The sequence below is a fragment of the Crassostrea angulata genome, chromosome 9, assembly GCF_025612915.1.
Source record: "Crassostrea angulata isolate pt1a10 chromosome 9, ASM2561291v2, whole genome shotgun sequence".
NCBI classification, from domain to species: domain Eukaryota; kingdom Metazoa; phylum Mollusca; class Bivalvia; order Ostreida; family Ostreidae; genus Magallana; species Magallana angulata.
In genome coordinates, this window is record NC_069119.1 from 21,650,911 (window position 1) to 21,663,855 (window position 12,945).

General features: G+C 35.0%; 1 protein-coding gene across 1 annotated transcript; it reads left to right on the top strand.

Moving 5' to 3' along the window:
• The first annotated feature begins 562 nt into the window (after positions 1-562).
• LOC128164051 (partner of Y14 and mago-like) lies at positions 563-12,091 on the top strand. The gene is made up of 3 exons (XM_052827767.1): positions 563-714; positions 10,423-10,519; positions 11,183-12,091. Exons 1-3 carry the CDS (start codon positions 666-668, stop codon positions 11,664-11,666), a joined length of 630 nt encoding a protein of 209 aa, XP_052683727.1. The 5' UTR covers positions 563-665; the 3' UTR covers positions 11,667-12,091.
• The last annotated feature ends 854 nt before the right edge of the window (positions 12,092-12,945 follow it).

Consider the following 12,945-nt stretch of genomic DNA (forward strand, 5'->3'; position numbering starts at 1 on the left):
TTTGGGTATCAATTCTGACATTGTAAGTAGTTATGTCTTTCAGTTTTTATACAACTTAGAAAACAGACTTTAAATTAACGCCAGTTGTATAATTGTTACATCTGTTAATTTATGAACCGAATTGGACAGATTGATAACATATCATCTGCAACATCATTAATTAACATGTTTCTCAAATAAAAAAGGCCCTGGGACCGAGCCTTGAGGCACACATGCCTGTTGAGGTTTGACGATAACAAATTTATACATAACTTTCTTCCATGATATATTCTATTTTAAAGTTTATAAAACAGATACATGTATAAAAGTCCCAAACTCTTAATCTTCTTAAACAAATTATTTATGTATATTTTCACCATATTTCAAGTTTCATTGTAAATCATTATTTTTCAAAGAATTGTTATAAAGAAAGCCTTGAACGAGTTTGAAAAGATTTTAATTGATAATTTAAGAATTCCTCTAGCTTTTTTTGGCATCATACTAGTATTTGAATAGATATAAAACACATTTGTTGGGAGCGAAAAGTCGAGGCGCGAACCACCCCAGGACGAAAAAAAAAATCCCAATACCAAATGGATCTCCTTGGGTAGGAGAGCTGCACACCAGTCTCAAATTTGAATCATACCGTTATACATTATCTGTTTCAATAACACGTTAGTCTCCTCATGGATTTTACTCCAGAGCGAGAAGGTGTAGTGAAGGATGATAAAACAGGTAATCATTATTCAGATTATTGTGTTGAAATGAGAACGAAAAATGTTAGCAGCTCGAATTTTCTCGGAAAAATTAAATTTGTGTGTCCATTCTGCCCATGTTACGACGGCCCAACGAACGAGGTAACTTTACAAATAACATAAACAGGTAATCATTATTTAGATTATTGAGTTAAAATGAGAACGAAAAGTGTATGAAGTTCGAATTTTCTCAGAACACTTCAAGAGGTATATCGCCTTTCTCATTATTTCGCCCACACCTGTGTTTGGACGGAAAGTACTTGTTACTAAGAATCGCTCCAGGTATCTAGCTGTCGCAATATAATTTTCGAAACCTTGATACTGACTTTTTAATGGTGTCTGTAACAACTAACTTAATATAAATTCAAAAACTCTGTGTAAAATGTCAGTTGATATTATAAACTGTGATCTCTCAAAGTTTAATTATGGTCCCCTTAAGTTTAAGTTGTCGAGATTTACCTGTATCAAGTGTGCTATACCTCTTTGTATGCACATATTTTGACGGTCTTACAATCATGGCTGAGCCTTCTTTACAAATTATATGACCAAAAACCTTAAAATTCAAACAGTAAATCAAGATTACACAGACGCCTTTTTCTGAAATAAAAGGTTACCCTATAGACTATAAGTATAATAATAGCATCCAAACATTGCTCGCCGACTTAAAAAAGTTGTTTTACACCATGAACATCATGTACTAGCTAGCCTCAAGATCATAAAGCAATTTTATACTAATAAGTCAAAACTTCAGTCAGTTTTAAAATGATTATAATTTGGCGATTGAAAGTCTAATGAATAACTTTATATCAAGACACATTTAGGCTAATAGCATTTTGATTTTGTCACTTTTTTAATCAGGAGACATTAAGAAACTTTAAGTGTTCAATATTTTCCTTAAGTATAAGATTGTTTCATGATCCTGGAGCCTGGTCGCATGCTGAATAAGTGCAGGTTATGATGTGTAAGATAAAGCCTTTTTCTCTTTAATGACATGATTAAGATGTAGTTTTTTGGGGGGGTTTGTTGATGAACACCATGCTCAATTTTTGCAATGTTTAAACCAAGATTACCTTTAAAAAACAGTTTGATATTAAGTTTTGCATTCTGCCCAAGATCAGTACATAGGGGTTTGTGTTGTGAAACGACTTTTCTAGTCAGTGTGCAATGTTTGAATGCTGCTTATACAGATAAGAGTAAATACAAGCAAGCATGCCGTATATGTAGATAAATTATCATAGAAGAGAATTGAATTGAAAACACTTGTCCACTTCATTTCCCTTGAAAATAAATTGATTGCAATTCAGGCAAGTGTGGTACTCCACAGAATTTGAAGTTATAGATACCTTGTGTTATTTTGAAACAAACATGATTATCAAGCCTTAGAGCTTGCTTTTTAAACATAAGTTGATTTTACCTTTATTCTTTTCATTACAAATGAGTATAGGCCTATTTACAGAGTATAAAATTATTGACAATTTCAGCTGGAAAATATGACATCACAAATTTATTTTGATCTTTTCCTCAACTTCAAGTTATCTGAACTATCCATGGCTTCTTTCTCTACTGTCCTCAACTTCGTTAAACTCATTGTATTCCTATCTTTTTTCTCCAAAGTGCCCTATCTCTTTGCATCCTTGAATGCTTTTTCTTTCATATCAAAAAACATTCTATAGTCTGTCTTAAGATAATTATGCAGCACATTTGGACGATTTTTAAAAAAAATACACATACCTCTGAAAAAAGTGCAATTGAAATCGATGAAAGGGAAAATATCAAAGATATCTTCATTGACAAATGTGCAATATCTTTTTTCACTCTTTAGAATTCACAGGAACGAAAACAGATTTCTTTCAGAGATTTTTAATGGGATATTTTGACATCGTTTTATTACCCCCCTCAAACAAAGTTTAGGGGGTACAGAGGAACTGTCCATCTGTCTGTCTTTGCAATTGTGTCTGGACTATATTTTTCTTATGGAGAAACATTGGAAATTCATACTTCACACAAGGATTGCTTATGACATGATGGTCACCAGGTGTGTCATGATATTAACCCAAAGTCATTTGGGCAAGTTCAAGGTCACTGGAAAGAAAAGTGCAAAATTAGTGTCAGGTTCATATCTTTTATATGGAGAAACATTGGGATTTCTTACTTCAAACAAAAATTGCTGAGGGTGTGTAATGATTTTGATCCAAGGTCAGTTGTGTAAGTTCAAGGTTTTTGTTTTAAAAAAATGCATAATTCCTGTCTAGGCCATATCTTGCAAAGGAATATGATTAGAAGCTAAAATTTGACACAAAGATTGCTTGTGACCTGTAAATATGTCCTGCCTTGAGCTTTGGACATTTGTGCAAGTTCAAGGTAACTATAAGAAAAAAGGTGCAGCCAATGCTTTCTAATAGAAAAATATTTGAGTTATTAAGTCTCCCAAACAAAGTTTGGAGACTTATTGTTTTTGTACGATTTCTTCTTCTTTTTCTTCTTTCCAGCTCTGACCTTGTCCGTCATGTTTTTCAGAGATGGCTGAACAGAATTGTACAAAACTCTAGGATACGATAGGCCTGCATATCTAGATGTGTACGCTGGTTTAATTTTTCTCATTTGGGTTGGCCAACCACTTTTTGGGGGGTCAAAAAATATATAGGGTTTATTAGACATGACCCCTGGGGTCAATTCCACCCCCAAGGAATTGGAAATGACCATATATCTCAGAAACTGATAGAATCCTGACCCCTAAATCATGTATAGTCTTGTTCCATGTGTTAAGGGGAATCACAAGGTATGTAGATCATGGGTCCCAAGGGTGGACCTGACCCCCCTCAAACAGGAAGTGCTCAGATATCTTGAAAACAGTTGAGATCCCCACCCCTAAACCATATATAGTCTTGTTCCTTGTGTTAAAGAGAATCACAAGATATGTAGGTCATGGGTCCCCAGGGTGGTTCTGACCCTCCTCAAACAGGAAGTGCCCAAATAACTTGAAAATGGTTAAGATACCCACCCCTAAACCATATATATATTCTTGTTCCTTGTGTCAAGGGGCATCAAATGGTATGTAGGTTATGGGCCCCGGGAGTGGTCCTGACCCCTCTCAAACAGGAAGTGCCTGAATATCTTGAAAAAAGTTAAGAATCCCACCCCTAAACCATATATATTTTTGTTCCTTGGGTCATGTTGGTTCACCTGATGTATAGTAAAGGACCTGTCTGTAAAGTTAATGACCCTTAGGTGGCAGGGGACAGTTTTTTGGATACAATTCATTGTAGCCAAGGGATGCATGTCTTCGGAACTCTGTAACTAGAATTTCCTCAGTTCCCATTCAGCACAAATACCTTTAATTCACTCTTTATAAGGCCAATCACCAATTTCTGAAGAAAATTACTAGTCAAAACCTGTAAAATTCTCTACATACTGGTTTTTATGAGATTTTGACCCTTTCATATTTTGCTAATTTTTCATGATTTTTCAGCTTTTTAGACCTCCCCCAGCTAATTCCCTGCAGAGGGTTGACCTTCCGTACCGCGTGCATGTTGCACTATCACATGTCAGAAACTTACCGGTGTATAGTTTACAATGTCCCATCCACCTACTTTTCGTGTTATTTTACCTCCCGTCTGTAACTTGCAATTTCACTGTGTAAAGTCAGCACAACAGTCATAGCCGCAGGTTTCGCATTTTACTTCTGATTCTCATGTACCTAACATAAGGGGCCTACATATTGCATATCAATTTCAACAAGAGACACCCCTCTAACTAATGATAATCATTAAAAATCATTTCATGAATTTTAGCAACACTCATTAGCCTTCAAGTACAGCAACTCTCAATTTTACAAAAATATTGACGGGTACTTTATTCGAAACTGTCCCTTGCTACCTTTAACATACACTAACATTCTCTGAAAAGTCGTCTTGTCTTAAAATTAAAAGGCTTATGCTATTCTGAGAAAAAGTACACCACATTTTGACAATTCCATTGAGGTTTAAGAAAAATATGGCCATTTAAGTGAACCCACCATTTCCACTTTCCTCTATTTAACACAGATTCATAGGGTTCTCCATAAATAAAGCATCTTTACCTAATCTTTTAGAGGTCAACTGTTGTTCAACCTCCTTAAATAAGAAACCTTATTCAAAACTACATACATTGGCTTGATATTATTATGATAAAAGCATCACATCACTTAGAAATCCCTCTACATGTATACCCTCCCCCTATCTTTTGATTTTCACAAGAAGGATTAGTTTGAACACTTTAACCTAATATTATGAAACTTTTGGCAGTTTCCTTGAGTCATTTCTTACACATATTTAAAAACAACCAACACTGATATCTAAAATTGATCTTTTTTTGGTAAATGGATGATTTGTAGCATTTTTATTCAGAAAAAATCATGTCGCCCAACATGTGATTTCTTGTTTTCATGAAAAACTAAGCCTAAAATCATATTTAGTGGATATCTTACATATTCTGGTTTCTAGTCTCTTTTTAACTTTGCTAAATTAGTAAGACCTACAAGTGTGATGTGTGTGTTTAATTAAAATGAAATTCAAATACACCCGGGTACCTGGGGACGGATGAGAATTCCATGAAAAATGTTCAAATTTTACATGTTTTTCTACATTTTTGATGAATATATACAATAAAAGGGTAAAAAATATGTTGTTTTTTATTCATTTCAAGAGTAATTATCATAGCAGATGTTATTTCAAGGTCAAATGTACATTTACATATCCTACATGTAATGGTAATGGAGTCCATTGGAAAGAGGGGGTGGCTTTTTCAATTCTGTAAATACATCTAAAATACCATTTTTTGATAGGAAGGAGCAAAAACTTGAGTTTTTTGACATATTGTATACTTTGATAACTGCATTTGTCTACATGTAAAGTTCACTTGATATAAAAATATACTGTTTTAAAAAAATTGGGTGATATAAGTCAGGTGGCTTAATGTTATTTCATAAAATCAGACAGCAAAATGGCTGCAAATTCATAAATTTAATGATTTAATTGATAAAAACTGTTTTAAAATATTTATTCTTATCTCAGTAATTAACTTAAGCCTATTAATTGTCATCAGGATAGGAAATACCTACTCTCTTAGCCAATTTACTCTAGTGGTGGTCATTCTACACATTTAAGATGGAATTACTTCCCTTGAATATTTTAGCTAATAAATCATGTAATGACATCTATAGCCAAGAAAATCATCCATTTTCACAAAATGTATTACTTATGGTACAAAATCCACTCAAAATTACAGTTAAAGGAGAAATATGAAAATACCATGTAGTCTTGAAGGTGGCAGGGGACAGTTTTTTGGATACAATTCATTGTAGCCAAGGGATGCATGTCTTCGGAACTCTGTAACTAGAATTTCCTCAGTTCCCATTCAGCACAAATACCTTTAATTCACTCTTTATAAGGCCAATCACCAATTTCTGAAGAAAATTACTAGTCAAAACCTGTAAAATTCTCTACATACTGGTTTTTATGAGATTTTGACCCTTTCATATTTTGCTAATTTTTTCATGATTTTTCAGCTTTTTAGACCTCCCCCAGCTAATTCCCTGCAGAGGGTTGACCTTCCGTACCGCGTGCATGTTGCACTATCACATGTCAGAAACTTACCGGTGTATAGTTTACAATGTCCCATCCACCTACTTTTCGTGTTATTTTACCTCCCGTCTGTAACTTGCAATTTCACTGTGTAAAGTCAGCACAACAGTCATAGCCGCAGGTTTCGCATTTTACTTCTGATTCTCATGTACCTAACATAAGGGGCCTACATATTGCATATCAATTTCAACAAGAGACACCCCTCTAACTAATGATAATCATTAAAAATCATTTCATGAATTTTAGCAACACTCATAAGCCTTCAAGTAGAGCAACTCTCAATTTTACAAAAATATTGACGGGTACTTTATTCGAAACTGTCCCTTGCTACCTTATGGGTCATCCCTACTCCCAATGATGGCCTCGTTTGTTTAGACGACTTTATAATCGCCCAGAATTATAATTACATCTTGTTATATTTCAGTTCTAGGTGGGGGGTATCATTTGTGAGCTCACTCAAAGTATGGTACCTCTAGTTTCAATCAAAAGTCACTCGAAATACCTCACACAATTTTTCAGCATTATCATCTGGGGACTTTCATTTCTTTTGGAATACAAAATTCCAGTGTAATTATATTTTTAGCCATGTATCGAAACCTAAAAAGCAAGAGGGTGATTCAAAGAAGAAATCTTGACATTTTTGCATATTCATTTTTGTATGGTCTATTGAATGAACATCGTTTGAACCCTGAGGTATTTATAAATATCAAATAATCACTGTCATTTTCCTTATGTGGTCTTTTGATCTGATTGTGCTGATGGACCATTTTTTCATTTTATCAGCATTCTTGTCTTCTTCAGTATCAACCTTTTCTTCTTCAGTGCTAAAAAAAACCCTCAGGATGTATGAGACTCGCTGGTAGTATGGCATGTTTAGCTCACCGAGACGAAGTTCTTGGTGCAGGTCCTGTATCTAAGTAATTACTTCTCCTATCTTCACTATGGGTGAGCATCTGGACCTTCTTATGGACTTAAAAGACTTGGATGCTGAAACTTGGCAGTGAATTTCAAATGCTGGAAGCCGTAGATTAAGGTTTTTGGAGAAGGTTTAAATTCGGGGAGTAGGTGCACTTTGATAGCTATTTCTAAGTTACTAGTTACTACTGGTCCTAACTTCACCAAACTCTTATGATAATGATGTACCTGGCAAGCTTGAATGCTGAATCTGAGCCATAGGTCACATATTTAAGGTCAGTCACAGGTTTAAAATTTTGGCCCCCTTGTGCAAATGCAGTGTATAATGGTTAAATATACAGGTTATCATGGAAATGTTATTATTTAAAAAAGATTACTTATGATAAAAAATATTTTAGTAAAATGAATCCTTAGAATAATGTTCAGAAGCATTATAATCATTTTGCAGCATTTTTAAAAATTGACGTTATCTACATCAGAGTCAACGTCTTATGACGTCAGTTGAAATTTTGATGTTTATTTTATCCTTTATAAAATGTTTGGGATGATTCAGGCATAAGACCAAAATTTGGGCACAGTAAACAGATAAACTATTTGGTCAATTTACTTTATATTTTGCACATAGTTTTCTCATAAGTTGACTTTTCACTGGAAAAATTCAAGGAAATTGTATGTTTGAAACATTCTCCTTTAAGACTCCTTAATAGATAACAGTACTATTTCAAACTTGCATGGTTGATTAAACTAAATAGATGAATTGCAGAGGTAGCTTCAGATACAGAGCCTTATCTCCATTATCAAGGATGCTAAAAAAAAACTGCTACCTCACTTAAACTTGCTTGATGGATGTACTTACTTACTTAGGCCTGTCTTTCCGTGAGGAACATAGGCCATCAACAACAATCCTCCAATGAGCACAGTTCTGGGCTGCTCTGGCAGCATTGTTCCAGGTCATATCTAGTTCCTGTTGCTCTGCCTTTGCATCTCGCCTCCAGGAATTTCTTGGACGTCCCCTTTTCCTCTTGCCCTGGGGGTTCCAGGTAAGGGCCTGGCGTGTAATGCTGGATGGTCACAAGTTTCCTCAAGGTGTGTCCTATCCAGCCCCACTTTCAACGTCTTATTTGCATCTCCATAAGTCCATTGCTTCTTGTCCTGCTTTCTCCCAGGTCTTCATTTGAGAATCTCTTTGGCCATCTGATGTTGAAGATGCACCTGAGACAGGTGTTATAAAAGGTCTGGATCCTCTGTAGGGATGTTTTTGTAGCCGTGTAGGTCTCCACTCCATACAGTAGGATGGACTTAACATTGGAGTTAAAGATCCGCAGTTTGGTGATAATGCGGACGTTCTTAGAGGCCATTGTGTTTTAAAGCATGGAAAATGCAGTTCTCGGCTTGCCAATTCTTGACTTGATGTCTGTGCCACCCAGTTTTCTGCAGGTTGATCTTGAGTCCAATTCCTGCTGATGTAGATGCCAGCCAAGTTGTCTTGTCCTGCATCTTATTATGGTTGCGTGAAAGGAGAGCCAGGTCACCAGCAAAGTCTAGATCGTCGAGATGTGTCAGGAGTGTCCACTGTATTCCGGTCGTCCTGCTCAATGTGGTAGTCTTCAGAATCCAATCAATAACAAGGAGGAAGAGAAATGACGACAGCAAACATCCTTGACGAACTCCTGTTTTGACTTCGAAACTGTCAAACATCTGGCCAGCATGGGTAACTCTGCATTTCATGCCTTGGTATGTGATATGAATTAGGGAGAGAAGTTTCTCAGGTACTCCATAGTGCCTCAGGATTTTTCAGAGAGTCTCTCTTGTCCACACTGTCAAACTTTTTTTCATAGTTGATGAAGTTGACATGAAGCATGTGATTGCTCAATTATGATACACAGGTCTGGTCAGAAAACGATCTATTGCTTCTGAATCCAGCCTGTTGATCATGGAGTTTTGGGTCGACTGCCTTGCTCATTCTTTCAAGAAGTATCCTGTTGAGGACCTGCTTGGCACTGACAATCTTGGGCATAATTCCCCGGTAGTTACTGCACTCCCTTAGGTCTCCTTTCTTTGGCAGCTTGATTAGTATGCCTTCTTGATAGATGTGTTTTGTTGTTAAATGATAAAACATGATTCCTATGATATAGTATTTGTATGAGATAATTCACTATTGTAGTATATGATACAATATTATTTCATATTATATTATATTTACATCTACCAAGTATTGTTTCCTTTATTTCTTACGGTAACTTGGAGTTAATTCATAGCTCTGTAGAAACAGCCAGACTGAAATCTACATGCCCCATTTATCGATTGCTCGAAATCTACAGCGGCAGAAACTGACAGGACTGAAATTGACACGCCCTATTTATCGATAAGTCGAAATCACGGACTGCACGAAATAATCATGATGACGTTAGACTCAGTCTCACAGGAGACAATTTGGCTGTTTTTTTTTAGCTAATGTACTTATACATTAACAGTAATTTAGTGAATTTTACTAACTTTTAAAAACCAATTTTATAAATTATTAATTATTTAAAAGAAAGATGTAAATATAAACAATAAAATGCTTTATTGATGATTCCTGCAAGTTATGAAGGTAGCAATCATTGCAGAAAAAATTTACATAACCCGCTATCGCTATCCATGGAATCATTTGAGAATAAATGGATTTTGCTTGTCTCTAATGCTATTAACAAAGAAGTGTATTGAGATCATTGCTAAAAAGGGATTTATAAATTCCTATAAATGTTAGGTGTGAAATCACAGACACAATATATGTACAGACTGCTTAGGTATTTAAAAAATTAAGTTTGAAACATGTTTAAGAGTCTAAAAACTAAGCTAGAAGTTGATTAATAAGTTGAAATTTTATTCTCATACATATGAATTATATACTATATTCAGGGGTTCAGTGGAAACAATTTAACTTTACATGAATAAATTGTCCACAAAGCATGGCATGTTTCTCCAGGTAGTTCACATTATTAAATGATCCATGTGAGATACTAAATTACATGTTCCCTTAAGTTTTGCTGTTTGTACATTACAATTAATGGCTTTATGTTCTTGATACATGCCAGCCATGTCTTAACCTAAGTTTTATCTGACTGTTTTTTTTGTACCTGATTGTGAATTTTAATCCTTTTCAAATTCAGGAGAACTTTATATCCCTGCAACAAGGCGGCCAGATGGAACATGGAGAAAACCAAGGAAAGTGAAAGATGGCTATGTACCACAGGAAGAGGTTCCAGTGTAAGTGTTTATAGTGTTTCATTAAAATGGTATAAAGCATCTCTAAAAAGAGGGTTAATGAAATGAGTGATTTCTATGAATTTTAATTTCAATTGCATGATTGTGCCTCAAGAAAGATATATTCTTGATATGTTTCAATAGTGTTTCTGAAGAAATGAAAATCATAAAATGCAGATCCCTCAGTAATTCATCCATCTGTTGATTTTAGCTGAGATTTGCTAAAGAAAAACCCCGGCTGAAGGCAGGCAAATCGCATATGTTATTATTTAGCACTTTCTTTTATTTTTTCATTGGCAAGGCCCAATGAGAAGAAAACACATTTTCAAACATCTTTTTCTCTACATCTACACATGTTGGAAAAAAACTTACTGCATGATTATGGTTTTCATGAAACCTTCTACCAAAATTGTCAAGTTCATGGCCCCTGGGTCAGGGTTTCAGGCCTTAAGGTGGGGCCAATATGAATATAGAGTAAAAATGTATTACCCGGTAAATTTTTGACAAATCTTATTTACTCCCATAAATATTTGAGAAAAACTAAATGCATGGTTATAATGTTTTTGAAGCCTTCTACCAAAATTTTGAATATCATGCCCCTCTCCCCCCCTACACGCACAAACAAGGATAAAAGGTTCAATTAAATGTACTGTGAATAATTTTCAGATATGAAAATAAAGGAGTTCAATGGATGAAAAGTCGGCCAACTTTACCTCCTGGTCTTAATCCAGCAGAGTTGGAGACTGTTAAGAAGTCAGAAAGCCAGCCCATGTCAAAGTCCGCTAAGAAGAATGCAAAGAGGAAAGAAAAGAAGAAACAGCATCAACAGTCAGCCCCTGACGGGACAGGGCCCAGTGAAGGGACAGGGCCCAGTGACGGGACAGGGCCCAGTGAAGTCAGCATATCACAGACTCTGGCCAGAACAAAACTCTCGGAAGATTCTGTAAAAGAGGCTCAAGCCAATGATAAGGCCGCCATTGAAAAGAAAATCAGAAACTTGAAAAAGAAATTAAAACAGGTGGATGATTTAAAAACAAAAATAGATTCTGGTGAGATAAAAAACCCAGAGAAAGAGCAGCTAGCTAAAATTGAAAGGCGCCAGGAGCTCGTGGATGAGATCGAAAATCTAGAGCTGGATTTAGAAGACTGACACACACCAGTTCTTAATTTTATTAAATGTTTCATAAGCTAAGAATATACATGTTCAATGCAATTAATTTTAAAAAAAATTCTTTTTGTGTTTCAAGAAACAAAAATTAAAAACATAATTTTGATATCATGTAACAATTCGAAGTTATGGAAATATTTCATTGTTTTTATAAAACCTAATAGTTGTTTTTTAAAGTTGATATTGTAGACCATTTTTTCATAACAACATTATTTGATGATTTATCAGAGACATTGACAGACTGGTTAAAATGTTATAGCTAGATGATTATCATACTTGTGGACCCTGTAAAACTTTCTTGCATGCCAATAAAAGTTGGTGTACATGCTGTACAATCATAATTGTCAAGATAATGTAATATGTGGAAGAAAGTAAGATTAGTATTGATTAAGAAATGTTTTCTATGATTCACTCAAACTCATTATATTACCATTAAAATGTCCATGCTCAAAAGGAAACTATAGACTACTCACAGATGTATGTCAAATCCAACTGAGCTGTATTAAGGCTTTGAATCTACAATGTTTTCCTTTATTATAATTTTTTAAAATTATCTATCTAATAATGATAATTACAATAAAATGGTAAAAAAATTTACATAACCCGCAAATGCCCCATTTTCATATCCTGCATAAATCACCAATGAAAGCATTTTAAGGGTTTAATTATCAAGCCCCACCATAATAATCAAAGAATAATTCCTTATTCCTTATATGATAACTATTCCCATCCCCCAAGAACTGTTTATACTGCATAGTCGTTCATCTAATGAGTTCACTGGTCCACATCTCTTTCAATGTGAGTGATTGTTTATAGGAGAAACTCCCAAAGCAATGATTTTTCAATAATCATTGATTAGGTTGATTTAAACTGGCATATGTGTGTCAAAACCTCTAAACAGTGTCATTTTTAGCTCACCTGAGCTGAATTTTCAAGTGAGCTTTTCTGATCACTTTTCTGTCTGTCTGTCCATAAACTTTTTACATTCTCGACTTCTTCACCACTGCTTCAATTTCAACAAAACTTGACACTAAGTATCCTTAGATAAAGGGGATTCAAGTTTGTTACAATGAAGGGCCAAGCCCTCTTTAAAAGGGAGATAATTAAAAATAATTGAACTTTTTTTTTGTTTTTTCGAAAATCTTCTTTCAAAAACCATTTGGCCAGAAAAGCTGAAACTTGTGTGAAAGCATCCTCAGGTAGAATAAATTCAATTTTGTTCAAATCATGAACCTCAGGGGTAGGGTGGGGCCACAAGGGG